Genomic DNA, 25744 nt, shown 5'->3' with positions numbered 1-25744 from the left:
ATTAATTGAAAGCAACACCTGCCCAGAAAACATTCAGCTTTTGATGAAAACTGAATTTTCCTACAGAAAACTGTTCTCTGAAAAAATTTAACCAGCTCTATGTACATGCTATAACCAAAATATTTGGATGTGCATGTTTATAATGTGCCAATCAAAGGTAATATCCAGGTGATACCCACCCAAACTCCAAGTGCTTTCAAGACACTTTTAAGATTTAAATAAAACACAGAAGGGAATTGGTGAATTGAATTTTACATCCACACCTCTGTTTCATGTTGATGTCTGTATTTGGTTTAATGCATATTTTTCATCGTAACAGTGGTATTGGTTCTTTCCCAGCTGAAAGGGATATGAGCAAACTGGTAAGTTCTAGCCATTCAGCAAGTTGAGAGTACTTATATATCCAAGTCATAGCACTGACAAGAATTGTGCTGCTGGAGGTGGTGTCTTTACAATCTACTGGTAGCACTATGCCACTCCCAGTAATTGAAAGTCTCATGGCACTTTTCATAATAATAGTGTGTCTAAATGCATGTCCTGGACCAGTGTTAATTATATGTAATTGCTCAACCTCCTGTGCCTTTGGTCAGATGTGGTTTTCTTCATTGCTATCCAGAATTGCACTCTATAGGGTGTTTTTCTGCTTATAAAGAGCAACCACATAACATCCTAGAAGAAGTAGCTACAGTTCAGTGATGTCATACTGTCTCAAACATGTGCATACACATACATTTATATGTGGTTTTCCATGTTTCACTTTGCAAGCTAAAGTTAATACAGAATGCAACTGCCCAAATATTAAGATGTGCTGTCGTTATCTGAGTGCTCTGTATTGATTTCTGGGTACTGTGACAAGGCAGGTCTCACCACTCTAGTGCCTCCTGCCAGCTGTCATGGGAATTAGCTCTGCTCCCGGCACCCTCCTCTGATGTTGCCTCCCTGCCATCACTTTTGTTCCAGGACCCATGCCCCTCTCAGGACTACAGCATCTCTTCAGTGACATTGCACTCTGGCTGTGCTACACCCTGTGTACCCCCATTCCAGGGAACCTGCAATCTCTGTCCACTCACTCCCTTGGTGGCAACTGCAGTCCACTGGCCGCAGTCCGCAGCCCCAGGCCAACTGGGAGTGGGAGCCACCATCGGCAGAACCTGCGGACGGGGCAGGTAAACAAACTGGCCTGGCCCTCCAGGGATTTTCCCTACACAAGCGGCATCCCAAGTTTGGGAAGCACTGCCTTAGAGCCCAGTGTGGTGACCCATCACAGTTTAGTTTAAGGTGCTCCACTCATGCCCTTATTATGGTAGAATCCATATTTGTTCATCTTTAGGGAATGCTGAAAAATACTTATTTTTTAAATCAGGAATTTAGAGATGGTTTGAGTTAAGTTATGTGTAATGGATCATTCTAGGAAGATTTAATTTATTTTTATGGAAAGGAAATTTACTATAGGTAGCTTGTATCAGTAGTTAATATATATATTTAATTGATTTTACCCTTGGTTTTTGTATTTAAATATTGTAAAACTGTTAAGAGCCATTGGAATTGGCTTTTTAAAAAAATCAAGCTAAATACATGAATAAAACTGAGTATTTTCCTAGATCTTATGACTAATAAAGCAAATACAGATTTAATTATAATAGCAGTATAACATCCATATGAAGGTTTTTAGAATATTATTATAGCTGTCCCAGTGTTTGTGGTTAGAGCAGCATCTGATTTCAGACTGCTTTCTGGACAACAGTATGCATCCAAATGAAACTATAATTTCAAAGCATTCTCTCCCAGTCCTGGCTAGGAACTCAAAGGCAGAATGTACACTAGCTTTTTTGGCAGCAGACATTCATTGTTTTGTCTTGAATATTAGGTCTTAATGAAAATATCTGAGCCATGGGTGGATGCCGAAATGCATTGCTACAGTGTAGTTAAAGCTAATTAAAGTTTTTTTAAAAGAGATAATTCAATTAAAATTTAATGTAATACAATATTAATACACATTCAACTCTGTGGTTTTATATTCTTTTTTTAAAGAAGACAGGTTTAAATAATGTTTAGTGCCAAGTTTTGCACTTGGATGTACCTATGCAACTGTCAGTAAAGTCAGCAGAAATAGTATGAGCACATTTTAGAGCAGAAGTGGGCCTCTCTTCTTCTAAATGTATCCCTTTGAGTTGCATACATATCATTTGTCAGTTGATTGCATGTGGGATTTTAAAACAAATGTAATTGTTTTCCTTTCTTTAAACATGTTAGCAGGGCCATAGATGGCTCAAGGGAGTGGCAATGACTAAAGTGCCTACATCGAATTCCCCATTTGGAATGATTCCCAAGTAATTAAAAACAAAGTTCCAATCCTGCAGTCTCCCTTGGCAGACCCCACTTAGGTCAACAAGACTCCATACAGATGCAAGGGTCTGCCTACACAGAGCTGATATGAGTACTGGGGCCAAAATTATCCATGGCAATTACTATCTGGGTTTGTAAAACAAATTAGTGGTCTCAGTCTATTTTCAATTTGACAGATGTCCACATTATAAAACTATGTGACTCAGTTGGGTCTTACTAGTATCTTTGTTGACACTGAACAACACAGCTCTCTGCTGTACTGAATTGTGCGTGACTCTGTATTTCCGATGACTCAGAATGTTTCTGTTGCACTGCCAAGTCTGGGCAATGTTCTGAGAGAAGGGGACTCACTGTATATATACACCAGAGAATAGGAGATTGTGCACTGAGCTGTGGGCCAGGTAATCAAGAGGTCAGCTCACCTTTACTGACTACTGTTTATAATATCTCTGTACATCACAATCCTTTTTACTGAGCAAGGTCCCATAGCCCCTTGTAGAACACTGTAAAAGAGGAGGATTGGAGACCCTGAATTTAGCCTCCAGAAAGACCTTATGCTTAGCACAACCTTCCTCCAGAGGCTGTAGGATTTTTTTCTTTTTATGGCAGTCTGTATGAAATTCTTCCATTCAACAGTAACAATCTAAAAGAGATTTTTAAAAAAGAGAGGAAATGCTTTGCAATAAATACATTCCTCATCGGGATACTTTATGAAGCCCAGTGAGGAAGGTTCCTCCTTTGCTTAGTTACAAAGAAAAGAAAACCTTACATATCTCAAAAGCAGTTTCTAGCCATCCTCTGGCCTCATTTCAGTGATCATCAGTGGAGAGTTTGAAGGTTGAATGGTATGGTGAGCATTGAGATCTTAGAGGTTGTTCTTGCAGTTCAGGCTTAGTGCAGTCTGCATTGTTCCTGCTTGTGCTGTACCTAGTTTATGGATTGTAGAGGCTCTCATTTTCCAGGACTGCCCTTGACGGATTTGGTAACAGAGACTCCCCTCGAGACTGTCACCCAATGAGCTGAGATAACACTGAGAACAACCCTCCTGCCAGAACAGATGCCCCTCTACTTCTGTCTTCCTGAGTTAGACACTCCAGTCAGCTCCAGCACAGACCCAGAGGTTGAGCCACGCCTCTCTGCAGTTAACTGAGATCCACTGAGCCAGGGGCTTCTCAATTAACAGGGACTTTCCCAACGCCCAGTGTTCAGCCTTTCTGGGAGCCTGAACCCAAATAAATCCGTTTTACTCTGTATAAAGCTTATACAAGGTAAATTCATAAATTGTTTGCGCTGTATATCACCGATAGAGAGAGATGCACAACTGTTTGCTGCCCCAGGTATTAATCACTTACTCTGGGTTTATTAATAAATGAAAGTGATTTTATTAAGTATAAAAAGTAGGATTTAAGTGGTTTCAAGTACTAACAGACAGAACAAAGTAAGTTGCCAAGCAAAATAAAGCAAAAACATGCAAGTCTAAGCCTAATACATTAAGAAACTGATTACAGGTAACATCTCACTCTCAGAGATGTTCCAATAAGCTTGTTTCACAGACTAGACTCCTTCCTAGTCTGGGTCCAATCCTTTCCTCTGGTACAGTCCTTGTTAGTTCCAGCAGACATCCCAGGTGAGAAGAAGGGGTTTTCTCATGAGTGGCAGCCTCTTTTGTCCTGCTGCACCCCCTTTTATAGCTTTCGCACAAGGCGGGAGTCTTTTGTCTATGCTTGTCCCCCCCCCACCTCAAAGAATTAAGATGGATTCCAGTATCATGTGACATGGTCACATGTCACTGTAAGACCTCTAGTCTCCATTCTTCCTGGGTTGTCCCACATATACATGGGAAGTCTTGCAGGTAAATAAACCATTTACAACCAATTGTCCGAGTCAGTGGGAGCCATCAAGATTCTAAACCGCCATTAATGGCCCACACTTTGCATAATTACAATAGGACCTCAGAGCTATATTTCATATTTCTAGCTTCAGATACAAGAATGATACATGCAAACAAATAGGAGGAATATATTCTGTAAGTTATAACCTTTGTTATGTTACCTTACAAGAGACCTTTTGCTTAAAGCATATTCCAGTTACATCATATTGACACTCATAAACCGATTTTCATAAAACATATGGAGTGCATCACACTGCCATTAATAGCACTTAGAAATTACCTACTGATATATGTTTAATTAGATTAGCCTTATTCTTTCCAGAATTGGGAGATCTGAGCTCTCTCACCCTTACACTTCTTCTTTCCTTTTTAAACTCAGTAAATGATAGACAAAGGGTAGGTACATAGTTGTGTTCACACATGCACAGCACATTTGGAGGAGAACAAAATTATTCAGCCTGCAACCAGTTAAGATGTCAGTAGCAGACGCATTTACAAGAATATCTTATATGTAACATTCAATATTGCCTAGGCAAGAGAGGCTATAAAGATTTAAGGATTTGAGCTCTCTGTATACCAACTTCTTCCACCTCATGTGGAGAATTCAGTAATTTCTAGTAAAATCCTGCAGCTATATAACAGTTTTGGTACTTTTAAAGGGATCAAGAAATTATTTTACATACTTAACCCAGGTTTACATGCAGAAGATACAAAAAGCTGCACTGGGGATTATTCATTTACATTTTCTGAAGCAAACAGACTTCTTGCACAGTAAAGGATATCCTTACTGGTAAAACAAAAATCCCATGCATTTTACATTTTTTCATCTGTTTCTCAGTTTTTCCAGGGAAAAACTGCCATGTTTTCAGTACAACAGTAACCAGATTTCATCTGTAAAGCACATTTTCCAAATAGTTGAAAAATAATTGTATGTAAGTGATGATAAACTACATTTAATAGGATGCAAGAATGTATCTGAATTAAAATGATGTTTAGTAAAGGAATCTAAAAGTGGTTTTTACTCATAGTATTCAAGATTTCTTTTCTTTTCTCTCTTCATTCTGCTTTTACCTTATTGCCAGTTCATCTAAAATAATAATATTGACCAAAAATCGCCAGAAGACAAAAGATTCTCCTAAAGAAAGTATGTAATGAAAGTACATACCATGTTGTACTAAGTCTTGATTAAATAAATAATTGAACTTAAGTGAATACACATGTGTTTAATTGGTGGTAATTGACTCTTATATGCTTTCCTAATGAGGTACGGTACTTGAATAATTAGTGATGGTAAAAGTGAATATAGATACTTTTACAAAGGGTATGTCTACATCTACAATTTTGCAGCGCTGGTTGTTACAGCTGTATTAGTACAGCTGTATAGGGCCAGCGCTGCAGAGTGGCCACACTTACAGCAACCAGTGCTGCAAGTGGTGTTAGATGTGGCCACACTGCAGCGCTGTTGGGCGGCTTCAAGGGGGGTGTTCGGGGAATGCGAGAGCAAACCGGGGAAGGAGACCAGCTTCGCCGCGGTTTGCTCTCGCGTTCCCCGAACCCCCCTGCAAACCGCAGGGAAGGAGACCTGCTTGCTCGGGGGTTCGGGGAACGCGAGAGCAAACTGCAGGGAAGGAAACCTGCTTGCACTGGGGTTCGGGGAACGCGAGAGCAAACCGGGGAAGGAGACCAGCTTCCCCGCGGTTTGCTCTCACGTTCCCCGAACCCCCCTGCAAACCGCAGGGAAGGAGACCTGCTTGCTCGGGGGTTTGGGGAACGCGAGAGCAAACCGCAGGGAAGGAGACCTGCTTGCACGGGGGTTCGGGGAACGTGAGAGCAAACCGCAGGGAAGGAGACCTGCTTGCACTGGGGTTCGGGGAACGCGAGAGCAAACCGGGGAAGGAGACCAGCTTCCCCGCGGTTTGCTCTCGCGTTCCCCGAACCCCCCTGCAAACCGCAGGGAAGGAGACCTGCTTGCACGGGGGTTCGGGGAACGCGAGAGCAAACCGGGGAAGGAGACCAGCTTCCCCGCGGTTTGCTCTCGTGTTCCCCGAACCCCCCTGCAAACCGCAGGGAAGGAGACCTGCTTGCTCGGGGGTTCGGGGAACGCGAGAGCAAACCGGGGAAGGAGACCTGCTTGATTACCAGAGAGGCTTCCTCAGGTATGCTGGGATACCTGCTTATTCCACGGAGGTCAAGAAAAGCGCTGGTAAGTGTCTACACTTGATTACCAGCGCTGGATCACCAGCGCTGGATCCTCTACACCCGAGACAAAACGGGAGTACGGCCAGCGAGTTGCAGCGCTGGTGATGCCCTGCAGATGTGTACACCTCCTAAGTTGCAGCGCTGTAACCCCCTCACCAGCGCTGCAACTTTGTGATGTAGACAAGCCCAAAATGTCTGGGGTTTAAGCAGTTTTCTGTCAATTATCCCTTCTTTTGTTTGTGAAGTGCCACGTTTGTGTGACACCACCTTTTCTGTTGCAGAGAACATATCCAACTGTGTTTTTGCTAATGAAAATAGGCATGCAGTTATTTCTCATGCAAGCTCTTTTTTTGTTAAGCTGAGTGATACTCTTTTGATATTTTCAAGCAAGTTTCCTTTTCCAAGCAGGAATCTTTTCATAAGGATCAGAGCCCTTTTAATCCCAGCAGCAGAAGCCGGTGCAGTCCAGCATGACGTACTGGCTCTTGCCGGTACGCTGTACCAGACCAGACCGGCTCACTTTCACCTCTGACTGAAAGTCAATGGAACTTTGGTGCCTAAGGCCCAGAGCCTCAAATGTGTTTAGGTTTCTAACTCCCATATAAATATCTAAATACTTTTGAGGATCTGGGCTTAAGTGCCTAAGACATTTTTGAAAACGAGATCTAGGGTCCTAAATCAGTTAGGCATTGCAACACCTAAATACTTTTTAAAATCTGGGCCCTGACTTCCAAACTGTGTTAAACTCCTGTCTGCATTTTAGGTGCTTAATTGTGATTACAAATCTGGCCCTGAATCCCATAAAACAAATGTAAGCAATGTAGTAATTTAAATTATTGCCTAGTATAAAATTCAATTTTAATCTCGGTCGTACTTTATATGAAGGCATCATTTATAAAGAGGTAGTAAACGATTAATAGCTGTTTAATCAGTTGTTTCTTATAGAGTCCAGAGGCCAATAGGGTACTTATAACTAGTGCTTATAACTAGCAATAATCTCTTTTAATGATGTGCTGAAAAACATCTAATACCACATGCTACTTGTGTCTGTAACATGTTTATAATTTACTGACATTTTGCATATTAAGTTTTCATTTATAAATAATATATGAAATGTGACTGTACTCTTAAATGGACAATCCTATATTACCTGTACACATTGACTAGCTAAGGGGACATTCTTATGTCACTCCTCTCTCCATCCAGGCAAAAAGTGTGAGGGTGGCGTGAAGAAACCCTGGAGCTGCAGGAGGAGACCAGGCACACTGAGGGGCCAGGATAGATGTCAGGCTGTGGGGGCACAAAATTAATTCATTAGAATTTTAGGGTCTGGGAAGAAGTTGGAAGCTTAGACAGCAAGTTATAATTGTATCATTTGTAATTTGATCTCAGTTGGGTCTTCCCAACTGAGCAAGAACTCCTTTAGTAGAGACCATCATCACCTTGGTGTATAAATTTAGGCAACACTGTAATAATCATACACACTTTGGTGGGGGGCAGAGAGAGTTTGAAAATCAAAAGACCAACCAAAAGGACTGGTATAATCTTTGTATATATACTCATGTTTTCTGCCAATAATATCATGATTTTGGGAGTCCGAATCATGATTTTGAAGCTTTTTAGGTTGGCAATACCATGTATTGGGCTGGCCAGTCATAGTAAAGGAAGGCTGAAAATGGCACAGTTAACCAGACCCTGGATTGGCTCTTTGATAAGGGCACACTGGCCCATGATGCTTGATGTTGAAAAAACGTCCTGATCAATATAATAAATGGCCTGTGCTGCCCTGTTTGATTTTTGTTTGTTTCTTTAGCCTGGCCTGAGTGCCTACTGGTCGTTTTCAATATGTTTGTGAATTACTGTAGCAGTGTGCATAGCAGTATTTTCTAGCTTGTGTGGTTCATTAAGTAGACATTGAAAGCCTGCTTCTCACAGTTGCTGAGGACTCATGAATCACACTGAAGTTAAAGTTGTGGGTACACCGCGCCTCTGAAAAAATCAGGTCCAAGAAGTGGATTATATTCTTGCATGATCACTGTTACCTAGCAGCATCATAATCTGAGGCCCAGCAAGTCTGTCCTTGTCTTCTATCAACCAAGGATAGGTGCATTCACTGGAAAACAAGGAGTTGCATCTAACCAAGATTTGACATGCTGTAGAAACATCTGATGAGAGCATGAATAACATTTTTGGTCACCGAAAACAAACTATTCAATTATACCTTTCCACTTTAAAGAGTCTACTCTCTTCTTCATAAGCAAGGGATTTATATATCACGGTACACCTTAACAGAAAGAAAGAAAAAATATTTGGTGGCACTATTTTTACCTCAAAACATCTTCCCTCCCTAACAGTGCAATCAACTGCCTGGCTGCTCCCATTAGCCCAGTCTCAGCGTGTCACTAACCCATAGACACAATCCAATGAATTTATATTCTGCCTTAGGCTTCACTACCTTTGCAAGGATCCAGATTTAGCAAGGAGATGCAGGATCCTGGAAGTCTCCTAAAAAGGCTTATGTTTTGAACTGTTTATTAGAGTTTTATTTCTGGCTTTGTCTTCATTGCAAAAAGCGTGGGGTTTTATCCATCAAAATAGCTGTCTCAGCGTAAAACTCTAATGGACACAAGTTTTTAACCTCAGTATAGCTAGTCATGGTGATTTCTATAACTGCCACCTGAATTTGTGTTGAGCTACTACATCAAGGTAAAACTACCCAGGCTTTGTCTTCACTAGGTTTTTACATTGAGATGCCTAATCAAGTTAGCTACCTCAATGTAAAACCACACCTATTTTATTTTTTCCAGTGAAGACATAGCCTCTACTTAAATTTCAGAATAGGAATGCATTGGTAGAAAATGGAAGCAGGGTGGAGCTGTCACCCTCCAGAAACCCTGCCAATGATCTACCTTTACATTTTCTGAAATTTGTCGGGAATTGAATTAAAGCATTCCCATTTACTTGAGTGAAAGTTGTAGAGCTATATCCAAAGAAACTCTCCCAAAATGTAAGGGCAGATTCTGCTTATAGAATTGAACAATTCATTTTGGATTAAGTGCCTCACCCCAGTTCTGCTCATTTTGAGGTATGATGTTGAATTAAACTATTTGTCCAAGGTATCAAAATGTTGGGAAGGATTTTTCACTTTCTGATCAGGACGTAACATTCATAGATTCATAGATTCTAGGACTGGAAGGGACCTCGAGAGGTCATCAAGTCCAGTCCTCTGCCCTCATGGCAAGATCAAATACTGTCTAGACCATCCCTGATAGACATTTATCTAACTTACTCTTAAATATCTCCAGAGATGGAGATTCAACAACATCCCTAGGCAATTTGTTCCAGTGTTTAACCACCCTAACAATTAGGAACTTTTTCCTAATGTCCAACCTGAACCTCCCTTGCTGCAGTTTAAGCCCATTGCTTCTTGTTCTATCCAAGGTGAACAAGTTTTCTCCCTCCTCCTTATGACACCCTTTTAAATACCTGAAAACTGCTATCATGTCCCCTCTCAGTCTTCTCTTTTCCAAACTAAACAAACCCAGTTCTTTCAGCCTTCCTTCATAGGTCATGTTCTCAAGACCTTTAATCATTCTTGTTGCTCTTCTCTGGACCCTCTCCAGTTTCTCCACATCTTTCTTGAAATGCGGTGCCCAGAACTGGACACAATACTCCAGTTGAGGCCTGACCAGCGCAGAGTAGAGCAGAAGAATGACTTCTCGTGTCTTGCTCACAACACACCTGTTAATGCATCCCAGAATCACATTTGCTTTTTTTGCAACAGTATCACACTGTTGACTCATGTTTAGCTTGCGGTCCACTATAACGCCTAGATCCCTTTCTGCCATACTCCTTCCTAGACAGTCTCTTCCCATTCTGTATGCGTGAAACTGATTTTTCTTTCTTAAGTGGAGCACTGCGTTTGTCTTTGTTAAACTTCATCCTGTTTAACCTCAGACCATTTCTCCAGTTTGTCCAGATCATTTTGAGTTATGACCCTGTCCCCCAAAGCAGTTGCAATCCCTCCTAGTTTGGTATCATCTGCAAACTTAATAAGCGGACTTTTTATGTCAATATCTAAGTCGTTGATGAAGATATTGAACAGAGCCGGTCCCAAAACAGACCCCTGCGGAACCCCACTTGTTATACCTTTCCAGCAGGATTGGGAGCCATTAATAACTACTCTCTGAGTACGGTTATTCAGCCAGTTATGCACTCACCTTATAGTAGCCCCATCTAAATTGTATTTGCCTAGTATATCCATAAGAATGTCATGTGAGACTGTATCATGCCTTAACTAAAGTCTAGGTATACCACATCCACTGCTTCTCCCTTATCCACAAGACTCATTATACTATCAAAGAAAGCTGCCAGATTGGTTTGACACGATTTGTTTTTTACAGATCCATGCTGGTTATTCCCTATCACCTTACCACCTTCCAAGTGTTTGCAGATGATTTCTTTAATTACTTGCTCCATTATCTTCCCTGTCACAGAAGTTAAACTAACTGGTCTGTAGTTTCCTGGGTTGTTTTTATTTCCCTTTTTATAGATGGGCACTATATTTGCCCTTTTCCAGTCTTCTGGAATCTATCCCATCTCCCATGATTTTCCGGAGATAATAGCTAGAGGCTCAGATACCTCCTTTATTAGCTCCTTGAGTATTCTAGGATACATTTTTTCAGGCCCTGGTGATTTGCAGGCATCTAACTTTTCTAAGTGATTTTTAACTTGTTCTTTTTTTTTATTTTATCGTCTAAACCTACCCCCTTCCCATTAACATTCACTATGTTAGGCATTCCTTCAGACTTCTCGGTGAAGACCTAAACAAAGAAGTCATTAAGCATCTCTGCCATTTCCAAGTTTCCTGTTACTGTTTCTCCCTCGTCACTGAGCAGTGGGCCTACCCTGTCCTTGGTTTTCCTCTTGCTTCTAATGTATTGAAAAAAAGTCTTCTTGTTTCCCTTTATTTCCATAGCTAGTTTGAGCTCATTTTGTGCCTTTGCCTTTCTAATCTTGCCTCTGCATTCCTGTGTTGTTTGCCTATATTCATCCTTTGTAATCTGTCCTAGTTTCCATTCTTTATATAACTCCTTTTTATTTTTTAAATCATACAAGATCTCCTGGTTAAGCCAAGGTGATCTTTTGCCACATTTTCTATCTTCCCTACCCAGCGGAATAGCTTGCTTTTGGGCCCTTAATAGTGTCCCTTTGAAAAACTGCCAACCCTCCTCAGTTGTTTTTCCCCTCTGTCTTGATTCCCATGGGACCTTACCTATCAGCTCTCTGAGTTTACCAAAATCCGCCTTCCTGATCTCCATTGTCTATTTTGCTATACTCCCTTCTATCCTTCCTTAGAATTGCAAACTCTATGATTTCATGATCACTTTCACCCAAGCTGCCTTCTACTTTCAAATTCTCAACGAGTTCCTCCCTATTTGTTAAAATCAGGTCTAGAACAGCTTCCCCCCCAGTAGCTTTTTCAACTTCTGAAATAAAAAGTTGTCCGCAGTGCAGTCCAGGAACTTATTGGATAGTCTGTGCCCCGTTGTGTTATTTTCCCAACATATATCTGGATAGTTGAGGTCCCCCATCACCACCAAATCTTGGGCTTTGGATGATTTTGTTAGTTGTTTAAAAAAAGCCTCATCCACCTCTTCCACCTGGTTAGGTGGCATGTAGTAGACTCCTACCATGACATCACCCTTGTTTTTACCCCTTTTAGCCTAACCCAGAGACTCTCAACACCTCTGTCTCCTATGTCCATCTCCACCTCAGTCCAAGTGTGTCCATTTTTAATCTATAAGGCAACACCTCCTCCCTTTTCCCCTGTCTGTCCTTCCTGAGCAAGCTGTACCTATCCACACCAACATTCCAATCATGTGTATTATCCGACCAAGTTTCAGTGATGCCAACAATGTCATAGTTGTATTTATTTATTAGCACTTCCAGTTCTTCCTGCTTATTACCCATACTTCTCGCATTTGTATGTAGGCATCTAAGATACTGGTTTGATCTTGCCTCCCAGTTTTGCCCTAACCCTCCTTTCTCTCTGCCATTATAGCTCACGCTCTGTCTTGTTTCCGACCCATGTTCCCCATATACCTTTGGGCTTTGCTCCCATCAGGAAACAATTCATTTCATGTTGGACTGAAATCAAAGGTGGCAGGAAGCCTATTCTTGAAAAATCTCCAGCCAAAGGCTGCAGGCTCAGAAAGTTCTGACAGCTCAGATAAGTATCTAAATTCTTCAATGCACATTCAGATTGAACCTAAACAGAGCAGATGGAGGGTCTCCCATTATTAATGTATGATTTCTGTCTTGGCCCAGTAGAGAATGGGACCTGTATATCAGACTGAAGATTTAAAGAAAGCTGCCTAGTGCTTTAGTGGGTCTTTGAATAAAGTGTTTCAAAGCCTGGAATAATCACTCTCTCTCTTATTTTTCTTCAATTTATTGAAACTTAAATATTCATAGCAATCTGCTCCCAAAGTTATTTTATTATTAAAGCAAAAAGGTAGAGTATATTATAACAGCAATCATTTAGGATTTCTACATTAAAGCATCTTGCTGCTGACCTCATTAAAGCAACCCAGCTTATACTAACAGACCATTTCAACTTTCTTTTTTACCCCCTCAATTTTTACTGTCGCTTCTGGTCTCTTACATAGCTAAGGTTTCTAAAATATGTTACCCAAGTGGCTAGTTTTGGTCACCACGGTAATTCTTGACCATAATTTCCCTATATTAAGGCTGCATTCCATCTTAGATTGAGTACCACCTCCTGCACAAAAAAAGAGAGATCCATTTTTTATTAGCTGTTGGCCAACATGAGCAGTTTAAGGGTCTCATCAGCATCACTCTGGTGAGTTCCTGCTGAGCAGATAGCACTAAAAATGCTACTGGAGCTTTTTTAATAAGAAATGCTTCAATAAATGAGAGGCCCTTCTTGCTGCTGACAGAATAGCATTGGCACCACAACCTATGTATTTTTGCCTGGGTTGTGTTGTGAAAATGTGAAAAATAGCTCAGCGATGGCATAATTATGGGCAATTTGCTTAATTATGTGCTAATTGTTGCTTGCTTTGTAATGAAACAAGAGTGTGCTAAATGTAATGTTGGACGGGTCACATCCGGAACATGTCATATTCAGGACTGGCTTTTTGTTAAGACTTCAACTAGATAACTTAGGCTGCCTAAATATTTTAAGTTATGTGTTTAACTTGTTTCCTAATTTTCCTTTTTAAAGGCAGTCCTCTGTGTGCACCAAAGCAGGCACAAAGCCAGCATTGATACAGTACATTTAAAGGTAGATTAGATATGTCTATACATTTCTATCTACAGATATCCACATGCGCAGCAAACATTAATGAATAAAGCCTCACATGCCTGTGAGATAGATAACAATTCTTGCCCATGTTATACAGATGGGGAAACTGAGGCATGGGCATTTTCAGAAGAATTTCGCACATTGGGTGCTCAGCTTTTTTGAAAACTCAGGCATCAGGCTTAGAAGCTGAGCATGTTTGAAAATCTGACCCCAAGTAATTCGCTCAAGGGCACATAGAAAGTCTGTGGCACAATGGTAACAGGAACCAGATGTCTTGACTGATTCTTATCCATAGGATCATCTTTTTCAGCATCAAGTGTCACAGAACTGATAGTCATTCATAAACCATGCACAAACCTCAACAGTGAGAAACAGAAGTTCTACATCAAAACCAAACCTAATGAGAATTAGCAGTTGATAACCCTGGCTTTTTAAAATGCTCTCAGAAATAAGTGTTCTTCACAGTGGAATATAGAGAATGCTGCTTTGAAATAGCGGCGCTGAAATACACAGTTTTGTTGCAAACATACAGATTTCATGTGTCTATGCCTGTTTGTGTGAATTTTGGGTTCTTGGGTTCCTTTATGTATTGAAAGGAAAAGATTACCTTTCTATGATTCTTTGTTTCAACCTGAGCAATTAATGCTTGGGGGGGAAAAGTAGTCAAACAGTATTTACACGTACTGTATGTACCGTCCTGCTCTTTCTTTGGCAAAAAACCTATCTGCACATATTTAGAGAAGCAAATAAGGTTAAATGATCAGTTTTTGAACTGAAGACTGGCTCCTGGAAATACTGGTGTTTGAAACTTGGCTTTTACATATCTTTATTGAAAACTGCTTTGCCCTACAAATGACAAAGGCTGTGGAACAATGAAGGAAGCTTTTTAGCTATTGTGCTTCCAGTTAGACTTGACTGCTCTGAGAAGACAGGAATTCATGTGGCAGAGTAGTCTTTTAAAAGTGTTCTTCATTCTGGGGCAGACAAATAAAATAAACATGATCCCCCAGTTAGTTGCCAAAAGCAATCTAAGGTTCAAATAAAAATAGTAAGTGTATTTTTGTGAATGAGTACAGTCCATTCTGTGAACTGAAAATGCTATCTTTCTTTAAAACACAACTCACACTATAAATGGGAAAGATGAAAGAGATGGTGAGGGTAGATAAGTGCTCTATAGTGAGGGTCCATAAGGACAGAAATATCAGAACCCAATCTAGGTCTACTTTTTCCAATATTGTTTATTTTTATATGTAGATATTGAGAATATATCCTCCTCTTCCTGCTTTCAGGGAAAATAGCCCCACTCCTTCTGGCATATGAGAGGGAACTTTAGAGATTCTGCATTGCAGTAGCAAGTGGAAAGCAACACGTGGCTATTGAAAATATGATCTTCAAAAGCTACAAGGCAGGAAGCATCAAGGGCCTTCTTCAGTTCATCTGGTGGAGGCAGGACCAGGTACCAGTGAGATTGGTGAGGTGATGTACCCATGATTTCTCACAAAAATACTAATGAGGCAAGGGACAGAATGAGAACCAGTATTTCAACCCCTCGCCTGTCAATCAATAAAAGAGGTTCAGGAAAATTCCGTCTCACCCTTAATCCAACAGTGACTTGTCAGCGCTGCTTGCCAGTTGAGCTTTGTGAATAATGGATTTTTAGTTCGCTGGCAGTTCTGGAAAAAAAAAAGTTTGACAAAAATGTTTGCCCAGCTCTACCTGTCACAGGTATATACATGCACACAAATGCCACAGCCACTAGAGGGAAGCCAAGGGAGTGAATCCAGAAAGCACCATGGTCAGTCACGCTGCCTCTGGCAACTGGTCTCCTAAACTTTGAACTTCACACTTACCTTAGCTGTGCAACCTCTTTATTCCTCTCATTCCAACCAGCAACCCCATTCTGAGATGAAAGAACTAAATCTTATGGTGAGTGGGAACATAACTGCATAAAGACAATGATCTTTTTCTGTTCTAGATCAGTAACAATGATCCACAATCAGAATACTCAGAAATCAGGTGCAATATTTATGCTTCAGCTGGTACTCCTAGTATAATATTTCACCTGTGTGAAGCTCCTCTTTCCTATTAATAGAGAATTATTAAAAAAAAAATACTGTATGACTAAATCCTAGTTTAGACATCAATGAAGCACCAGTGCCAAATTGCTATTCAGAGAGGCCCAAAATGGTAAAGAAAAGAGAATGACAAAGTAGAAGGAAAAAGGAGAATGAATTAGTCTCAGAAAGAAAAAAGATACATAACACTGCTTGGAAAAAGCAGGTACAAAAAAGATGGTGCCTGGTGAATATTCATGCAGAACACTTACTATATTTCATTTTAGGTTCAGCCAAGAGCTGATGAGTTATGTTCCAAAAATGGTTCTTATTTCATTGGGCTAAAAACATAATATTTCATACTGCTGTCTTTTTTCTTTCTTTTTTTGCTCCTTACCAAACACAGACTGTTTTGCATCCCAGTTATCCTTGCTAGCACATTTTATTGCTGAAGATCAGTTGCTGAGGTTTTCCAAGATCCCTTTACATGTAAATATTGGGGACCTTGCCTGTCTCACAATATATTCATTGTGACATCCTGAATTATTTTGATTTCCTGCAACATACTCAGTCTCTTGAGAATGATTGTCTCAGAGCTACACTGATGGTACCTCCTATACACAGCCAATTTAGATTTAAAAAAATATATATCTTTTATCTTTCAGATCTTTGGTTCTTTTGAAGCAAGACAATTAGCTAAGAATCCTTATAAGCAATTTGTGTTTTTAAAATGAGCATAACATATACATTTATTTAACAAAGAGTTGACTACAATGTGAGGGACATTTACTCTAAAGTCAGACAACCTGCAGAGAAGATTTTGTGGATTTGCTTAAGTTTATTAACTGTATTTTATTTGCTCTTCTGCTCCCTCATCTCCCCAGAAAAGCCGATTAGCTGAGATGGTGTTATCCCTCAGTACAATTTGTGAAAGTTGTACATTATACATATGTTATTAATGATTAGGTCTCCAGGCACTACCACACTCAAGGGCCCACTGTGCTAGCCTTTGTGCAAACATATAGATAGGTAAGGTCTGGCCACTGAGGGTATGTTTATACTGCAAACTAAGCCTTTCCATTCACAATTCAGTCTGACTTGGGTTAACAAGCACTAAGGACCCAGGTCCTAGGACCCTGGTGTCGGAACCTGAGTCCAGCTGTGACTCATGCCCTGCCATTTTGAAGTGCAGGCACAGCTCAAACTTCAGATCCAAGTCAGAAAGTCTCTGTAGTGCATTATGGATGCTAATGCTATGAGACCCAGGATGACTATGAGACCCAGGTCCAGCATTTGTAAAGTGTTTACAATGCAGTGTGGATGCTCAAGCATAGGGTGACTTCAGCGAACCTGGCCAGAGACATGGCTCAGTGGGAGACGGTGCTCCCTGGGGCAGAACCTGGGGGCAGGGAGGAGTGGGGCGTTGAAGACCATGCTAAGCCTCTGCCTGGGGTGCTGCAGTGGAGCCTGCAGGTTCAGAGTGTGACCAGGCTGGAAATCACTTCCCGCCACTCCAGAGCTTAACTGAGGGGTGGAAAGGCTTCCCCATCCCAGCACTGTGTGGGGCTTTGGCACATGCAGGGCTCGGCTCCTCCTGGCCAGTGAGTCTTGGGCTTTCCCAAGATGCTGATCCAGCCATTGCCCTGCTGGCCAAGAGCTGGCATGCAGGGGGAGCTGCTGCATCTTCATCCTACCACCAGCCTTACACACCCACCCTGAGCAGCTGTTGAGCAGGAATCTGGTCAGCAGCAGGACCCACCAGTACTGATGGGGGAGGAGACAGAAAATAGGGGACAATTTACCCATTTTTAAGAAAAAATTGGGAATCAGCAGGAGGGCTTAAATACGGGACTGTCCCTTTAAAAACAGGACATCTGGTCACCCTACTCAAGCACAGTCTTGGAAACACTGAGTCCACAACCTTGGGTCCCACAGACCAAGGCTTAGTGTGCAGTGTAGACACACCCAAAGAGTTTACCATCTAAGTGGGCAACCTGTGGCCCGTGGGCTGCACGCAGCTCATCAGGGTAATCTGCTGATGAGTTGCAAGACAGTTTATTTACATTGACTTCGCGCAGCTCCCAGTGCCTGCGGTTCACTGTTCCCAGCCAATGGGACCTGCAGGAAGTGGCGGCCAGTCAATGTAAACAAACTATTTTGCGGCCTGCCAGTGGATTACCCTGATGGGCCACGTGCGGCCCATGGGCCGCTAGTTGCCCACCACTGATCTAGGGCCTCAATCCTGCACACAAGATTAGAGCTGCACAGTTTGTGGTCTAAGAAATAACTGTATAGTATTTATGACTTATGACCTATACTTAGATTTTGCCAGGATTCTTTTGTTAAATTTCTGCGTAAGCTGAAAATCAGAGAAATATATTTGTCAGTTAAGAAAATGTCTCTCTGCAAACATTTAAAGCAGGGGTCTCAAACAGGTGGCCCGCAGTGTTATTTGCTGTGGTCCACAAGCTCCCTGCTCCCCTGGAGATATTTCCTGCAGCTTCCAATCTCCCCTCCCCTGCCGGCCCCCCCTTCCAGCGCACCACATCCCCGCTCCTCTGCCTACCTCCAGGTGTTTCCTGCCAAACAGCTGTTTTGTGGTGCTTAGTGCTTTTCAGAAGGAAGCTGGGAGGAGCGGGGAGCCACACGCTCAGGGGAAAAGGTGGGACGGGGCAGGGATCGGGGAAGGGGTTGAAATAGGGGCGGAGTGGGGGACTTTGGGGAAGGGGTTTTAATGGGGGTGGGGGAGGGGTCTGGCCTCATAGAAGGAGTGGAGTGGGGGCGTGGCCAAGGGCAGGCGGGCGGGACTTTTGTATCTTTATATGAAAAGGTGTCAGTGGTGTGGCCCTTGGGCCAATGTACTAGTCCTCATGTGGCCCTTGTGGTGATTTGAGTTTGAGATCCTTGATATAAAGTGTGTTCAGAACCCAGTGTTCATCTGGCAAAACATCGCTGTAACTGATTTGCCAGAATGGCTGTAGTGAATATTTCCGAAATTGGCCTATAGTCCACCATTGCCTCATCTAGTGTCTTCACTGGAAATCATGCTGTCTGCCATTTACTGCTATGCTTAGTCCCTTCCAGATGTTGAGATATTAGTACAGTTTAAGGACTATATCATCTTTTGTATACAGCCAAAAATCTTAAACAATTTGATTTCTTTAAGTATTTATGTGTACATAGACGCATGTCCATTTTAATTTAAAATGAGGGACTAAGCATAGGTGCTGGAAGTATCAAAGGTTTCACTAATGCTTGAAAATGGTCAAATTCTACTTGTATTAACATTGGTGTAAAACTAGAGTAACTGATTGAAGTCAATGACATATATGTGACTTACCCCAATTTTACACACGTGTAGATGAGTAGTACACACAATCCGATTATATAAGAACTTAAAGTAAACTTGACTACATGTATCTTAGCAGATGCAGCCACTAAAAGTTACTGTGAGATGCTGGAAAGACTGGAATAGTCCATCGGTAATAACGTGTATGTGTGTGTGCGCGCGCACGCATCTGACCTTTAACACTTCACTGACTCCTACATTTATGCCTAGTACTATCCATCTGGCCCTTTACCCAGCATAACCGGATGTGTATTTCAGGAGTGCCAAATCATTGTCAGGATTAAATTAAAAAAATTATTGAGAGAGACTGACAAGAGAGATGCTGAACTGCCCAGTTTATCAGAACAAACTTGCTGTTTTGAACAACCAGATATTTCATTACCAAACACACACTTTTTCAGTGTATTTTATGTGGAGTAATCCAGCGTTTGGTATTTTCATAATGCTAGCCAAGATATTTTATAGTAGACAATTTCCTACTTGGCAGTAGTAGTCTAACAAAAATAATTATATTCTGTGTGTCCAACAGTATATACATATTACAGTACATCTCTAAGCATAGATGTACAGCCATTGCATGAAGGTAAATATTGTACATTTTAGCCATACTCAGACTTTCTAAAAATATCCAAAATCAGCACTGCAGTGTCTATTTGATATAAACCTAAAAAAAAAACACAAAAAAAAACCTCTCTCAGAACCTTGCACTGCTTTAGTTTTAGAGGTTAGTTATTGCATAATTTATTTTTAAATATATAATATGGTAGAATTCATTTCTAAAAGTTCTTTTGGTAAAGGCTCAGAGGTTAAAAAGGGTTTTAAAAATTACCCTTTTTGGTAAGGGCCTGCTTATTTAGTGATATGTAGCCAACACAAAGTATCTTTCTTTAAAAACCTTTTGGCTGTTTTGGGATGAATACTCAAACAGTGTTCTCACAAAAAAATGCATACATTCTGAAAACACTTGAATATAATGCACTGGTAGGTCTAATTAAATGCATCATTAAAAGTTTCATTATATAGCAAAGTTAACAGCCTTTCAATGTAACTGACCAGCATTATTTCAGGTACAGAATGTTACATTTTATGTACTGTAAAAATTTGTCGTGTAGTTTAAGTAACATATCTTTGAACAAATTAAAATGTCTATAATCCTTTTTCAAGTGCATGAAACCTGCTGCATTTACACAAGTTATCGTGATTCAACACCTCATACTTTATAGAGGGCTACAGTTTTTCCTCCTATTACCCTCTGATTCGTCAAGGTTTCAAATATAGAAGGCATGGAGAAAAAAATTTCCTTTATGATAGCTTTCATTCTTAAAACTCTCAAGCACGTCTTTGAATCCCAGTAGACTAAGTGCCCAGATTCATTTTACTTTGCCCTTCTTTTAAAGGGTCAAATGTTCAAAGAACTTATTCAAAAAGGTCTTATTTAACAATGGTAAATTCTGTACAAGCCAATTCTGTGCAAACTTTCTAGTTAATAGGGGGTGATTTTACAGGTTGATGTATAATGCAGGTGATAGTTTTGTGTCCAGGGAGGGAAAATAGTAGAACTGTGAGAACTTTAATTATATGGCTACAAGATGTGGTATAGTCTCTAGTGTAAATATTAATGTTTCTTCGTATACCTGCTAATGAGCACTATGGCCCTTCGCATTCACACACACATATGCTTATTTTCCTTGCAACCACGTATAAGCATTTGCAGGATTGGGGCCCACATCAGTATGCCTCAATCTGTTCTCAACAGAATCTCTTGAACTCTAGATAATCTCTTGTCATTTTTCTCCCTCCCCAGCTATTGAAGTTAATCTCCAAAAAGCCCTTGCTGAAGCTTCCGAAACCTGCACACAAGAATGTCTTATCCTAGGCCATTCTGACAACTGCTGGATGCCACCTTCTTTGACACAGTACCAACAATCCAACCCTCCTTTGCCATCATTTGGCTTCCAGCAAGGATGGGGTCGAGGAACCATACCCGAGGGAAGACACGCGCTTGGGAGGCCCATGCCGAAGGATGATACTGACAAAAGCCAAGGTGGTCCACGGCCCCAGTTCTACAACACCTGTGAAAGACATTGTACCACTGAAGATCCAGTCAAGGTGATACCCCTGGCAAACTTCACTCCATCTCAACAGGCAGCAGTGTCTGGGAGTAACACCTTTATACATGAGCACCAGCTATAAAAGCATGTCTATCAAAATCAGCTATTTCAGGCTTTAAAGTGTAAGTGTATATAGTCACAGCCTAACAGTTAACTTTAGTGAATATACAAATCTGTTAGGCTTGTGGATATTTATGTAAATAGAATTCTGAATTGAATTTGAAGAGCTGAGTCCTTAGTACTGAGTTAAAGGAAATTTACCATAATTGTTAGTCAAAAGTATGCACAACAAACAAAACCCTGTTCATTTTATTTCCCCAACTGGGTCATCATAGCACAAATAATAACTTGTTAAGGCAGGGACCGTTTCTCTATTTGGTAATTTCCCAACACATTTTGGGCACTATCACAATCTATATAATAGTCATATAGATGACTCTCAAATTCTCTTTTTTGTTTTATATGTACATTATATTTAACACATTCATCAGGCACATTTCCATTTGTTCATCAGTCAATAGCAAAAAAGAGATCAAGTAGGCAGTTTGTCAATCTATTACTCGAAATCAGTGATTAAATGAGTGATTTAATTCTTTGGATGCAAGGCATTTTTACAATATTTTATGTTTTCTATGACAGGAAAGAGAAGTGTGTTAAAAGTCTTCCTGATCTCTCTCGCTTTTTATTTTAAGGTTGCACTCACTCAGCTTACCTGTATTCGTATTTTGGAAAAACAGTTGCTTAAATGAAGCATGAAACTGAATATTTTATTTGACCTTAATGTCCTGTTGATAAATAGATACGTCTGTAGTGATGACTGGACTGCAATTTTACAAAGAGGGTTTCTTGCTTTCCAAAATTTGTTTTTCTAGACTAATGCAAGCTAAGTCGCAACCCATATTCCACCTGCCAGTTTTCAGCCATGAGTCCATCACTAATCATATCTTTACCTTGCAAATTTGATATTGGTTAATGTCTTTGTGAATTGGGGATTACATAAACACAGAAGGAAACTGGGTAGATGTTACAGCTGATGCAGTACCGTGGCTGTAAACTACTGTTGTCTAGAGAATATTATGGTGATTTAAATGTTAATTTTACAGCCCTATAGTCAGTCACTGCAGGTTTTCAGTGAAGAATTAAATATAACCGTAGATACTGCACACTAAACCTATTAGACTAAGGCGCTCTTGTCATTCTAGCTTAGTTTACTGAAGAAAATTACTGACATTACTCTGCAAAGAAAGAGGAAGCCAGGAGGTGAATGTTGAATGGATATAATTATAAATACACCCCAATTATGCTATTCTACAGGAGCTCAAGGTGATGTACTGGAAAGATTAGACAGTCTTGCCTGAACCTAGCGCTGGATGAGATAATCTTTACATAGCATAAAAGAAAGCTAGTAAATCCTATATTGGACACAAAGAAGATGTCTTTCTTAGATGAAAGAATTACAATATTTTCCTCCTGGTATTTTGTTTCCATCCATCCATTATGTCAGGAATGATACATACATTCCACTGTCAAACAATTTTTTTTATAACAAAATCAGTTAAAATGCTACTTTAAATCAAGAGACAATCTAAGTTTGATGGGAGGGAGGGGGAAGGGAATGTGTGGCTACTTCCTGTGGATGGAATTCTGTGTAGGCTTCTTAATGTAACTTTAAATCTGTAATTTATAAACAAAAATGTGTGTAAAAATGCTGTAATATAAGCTGCTTGTAAAATTTATAGAAATTCCAAGTGTTCAGGGTTCCAATGAATGCTAAGACAGCTTCTCTTATGTGCCCAGCAGGTATAAGTAGCTTTATATATTGTTGTCCCTACTGTAAATCTATTCAAATCACATTTAGTTTTAATGTGCAAAATAAAAGAAGCTTCTCTTTTAACCTATTGATAGGGTTTAATTAATGAAACCTCAGAATATCTAATGGTGTATTTTTTCCTTTTTATATATATTTCTCAATAATGTTTAAGAAAGATGTGGCACACTGTCTTCCAGTTGCATGTAAATCCTGGAAAAAATGTTAATCCTCTGGATATTGACACACAATAGCTACTTCTAGTTCAGGCATAAGTAAGAATTTGACAAATTAATCCAGACTTAATCTATATAAAGGCTTCTGTATTTCTTTATTGGAAAACTTGTGGTGGAAAACTCTCAAAAATAATCCTTCCTGTAAGATTTCCAGTCAGGCTGGAAATTGCAAGAGAATGTTCTCTGGCACAGCATTTCACTGCCAAAATTACTGGATGTAAATTGGAAATTCATTGGCAGAATTTTTCAAAAATCAAAACAAACATCACTTTCAGCTTTCGGTAGTCCTTTTAGTCTATTTTTATTGTTGTTTGTGTTGATTTTCTCCATACCTTATCCTCCCCACAAAAAATCACACCCTTTCTATATGAAGTGGTTTGATTGGATCATTGAACTCTCTATTCCTTGTTTCTCAAGGATCGGTTTGTGGACTTGCACCGGTTCCTGAGATCTCCTTGACACAGTTTAGGAAGGCAGCAAGCTGGTCCCTGGTATCACAAAGATTAAGAAACACTGCTCTACATAACTCTGCTTTCTAAAGTATGGTAATGTTTAGGAAACAGACTTGATCCTTCCCCAGAGAACTTTAAGGGTAATTTTTCAGAGACCTAAAGGTTTTCTATATGCAGTCATGCTGTAAAAAAATGATTTTGATTTAGAGTCTCATTTTTCATCAAAACTAAGAAGTTAAAGAAGAAAAACTTACAATGACAAATTTCTCAAGTGCTTTCAGTGAAGTGCGCTCTGTTAAGATATAGTCCATCCTGTGAAGAAGTTTGAGAATTTTCAGGATTCCTGCTACATCTAGTAGAACTTGGAATAGACAAAGATTCAAGTTTTAAAAGTCTTACTATTATTCCTCAAGCAACAGTCCTGTTGGCTTTTGTGGGGCGCTGTATCACACAGGAGTCTACCCATACAGATCAGTGCAGGAAGAGATCCTGCAGCCAGAGACATCCTGCCCCACACAGAACTCCCCTGAAGAAAGTTTCCTGCACCCACACAAAACTCCCTTGAAGGAAGGGGGCTCCAGAAGGATCCATTTTCAACATTTGTCCCCAAATCTGTAAGTTATTTCTTCATTGATGGTCCTCTATGAAAGGTGTGAATTCCATTTGAATGGCTCTCTTGGCTGTTACTCTAAATTTATTTCAAACTTTGTCGATCATTTTAAGTGTGACATTCAAATTAAGTACTACTACTTACAAAGAATTACACTTACATTTCACTGTTTCTCCCAGAATTACAGCAAAATCGAACTTGATATATTGTGGGTTGTTGCTGCCTGGTTATGAATTTGCATTAATCAGCCTATAACGATATATAAATTTTAAAATTACCTATTTTCTGTTAGTTAGAAGAAAGAGATGCCTACCTGAACAGCTGTGGCTAAATTTAGTATGACTGTGATTTCCTGTAAATGTTTCAAAAGTTGTATGGTGTATTGCTTAAGAAATTCCAATATATGAATATAAAGGAGTCACAAGAGAAGTAAAACATTTTCAGCATCAATAAATATGCCATAGAAAATGCATTATAAGGCTGCAGAAATCAGTTATGATGTTATGACTTGCTTATAACAAGCAATAACAGAATAATTAAAAATGTTATATATATAATTTTAATTTTTTTTGCTTGAAGCAACATTTTCCCGAAAGGCAAGCGGAAATGCCCTGTGTCAATACCCAGAGGACTAACATCACTGTAGACTCTTTATACATCTTACATATAAACAAATTATCCAGACATGGACTGTACATTTTTGGTGTAATCTTATTTAGTTGTTTAACTTATTTTACTTTATTTGTGTGAATTTGTGGAAAAGGAACAATCCTATATATGGTACACAGTACAATGGTAGTTATCTGAATAGATTTGTTTCATACAGTGTAACAATAAAGGAAAACCTTTGCCTTCTTCAAACTGAGTGTTGCACAGTCTTAACTGTAATTTAAAAAAAAAATCTGACAGAGGCATGGCTGGTCCATTCGTAAACATTTAATTAAAAAGGGGAATGAGAAGGTCCTTTCTTCATTTTAAAGAGGTCAGGGAGAGGAATTGTTTCATTTTGTTTTTTAACACTATGTACAGACTTAGGACATGTCTACACTCCAAAATTAAGTTGACCTAATTTATGTCAGCATACAGCTGCTGCAGTAATTACATCACTTGTTACCATCTACACTTTACTCCTTGTGTCAGCGGTGCATTTGAACTAACAGTGTGGGCAGGGTCAGCTTTAGGCCGATTCCCCAGAATCGGGCCCCGCGCCTTAGGCACCTTTTAAATTTTTTTTTACATACCCGGGGCAGTCCGGGTCTTCGGTGGCACTTCACCGGTGGGGCATCCTTCACTCGCTCTGGGTCTTCAGTAGCATTTCAGCAGCAGGGGGTCCCTTCACTTGCTCTGGGTCTTTAGCGG

General features: G+C 40.1%; 1 protein-coding gene across 3 annotated transcripts in view; it reads left to right on the top strand.

Annotated features, from left to right (window-relative positions):
- PCDH11X (protocadherin 11 X-linked) overlaps window positions 1-25165 on the top strand; it is a 1094905-nt gene extending 1069740 nt beyond the window's left edge. For all 3 annotated transcript variants that reach the window (XM_030574959.1, XM_030574956.1, XM_030574957.1), the window contains one exon: window positions 20974-25165. In XM_030574959.1, the coding sequence (XP_030430819.1) occupies window positions 20974-21362 (389 nt within the window). In that variant the 3' untranslated portion in view covers window positions 21363-25165. The remainder of the gene's footprint in view (window positions 1-20973) is intronic.
- The last annotated feature ends 579 nt before the right edge of the window (window positions 25166-25744 follow it).

This window comes from Gopherus evgoodei, chromosome 9, assembly GCF_007399415.2.
Source record: "Gopherus evgoodei ecotype Sinaloan lineage chromosome 9, rGopEvg1_v1.p, whole genome shotgun sequence".
Taxonomy (NCBI): Eukaryota; Metazoa; Chordata; order Testudines; family Testudinidae; genus Gopherus; species Gopherus evgoodei.
This window is presented reverse-complemented; position numbering and strand designations above follow the sequence as displayed.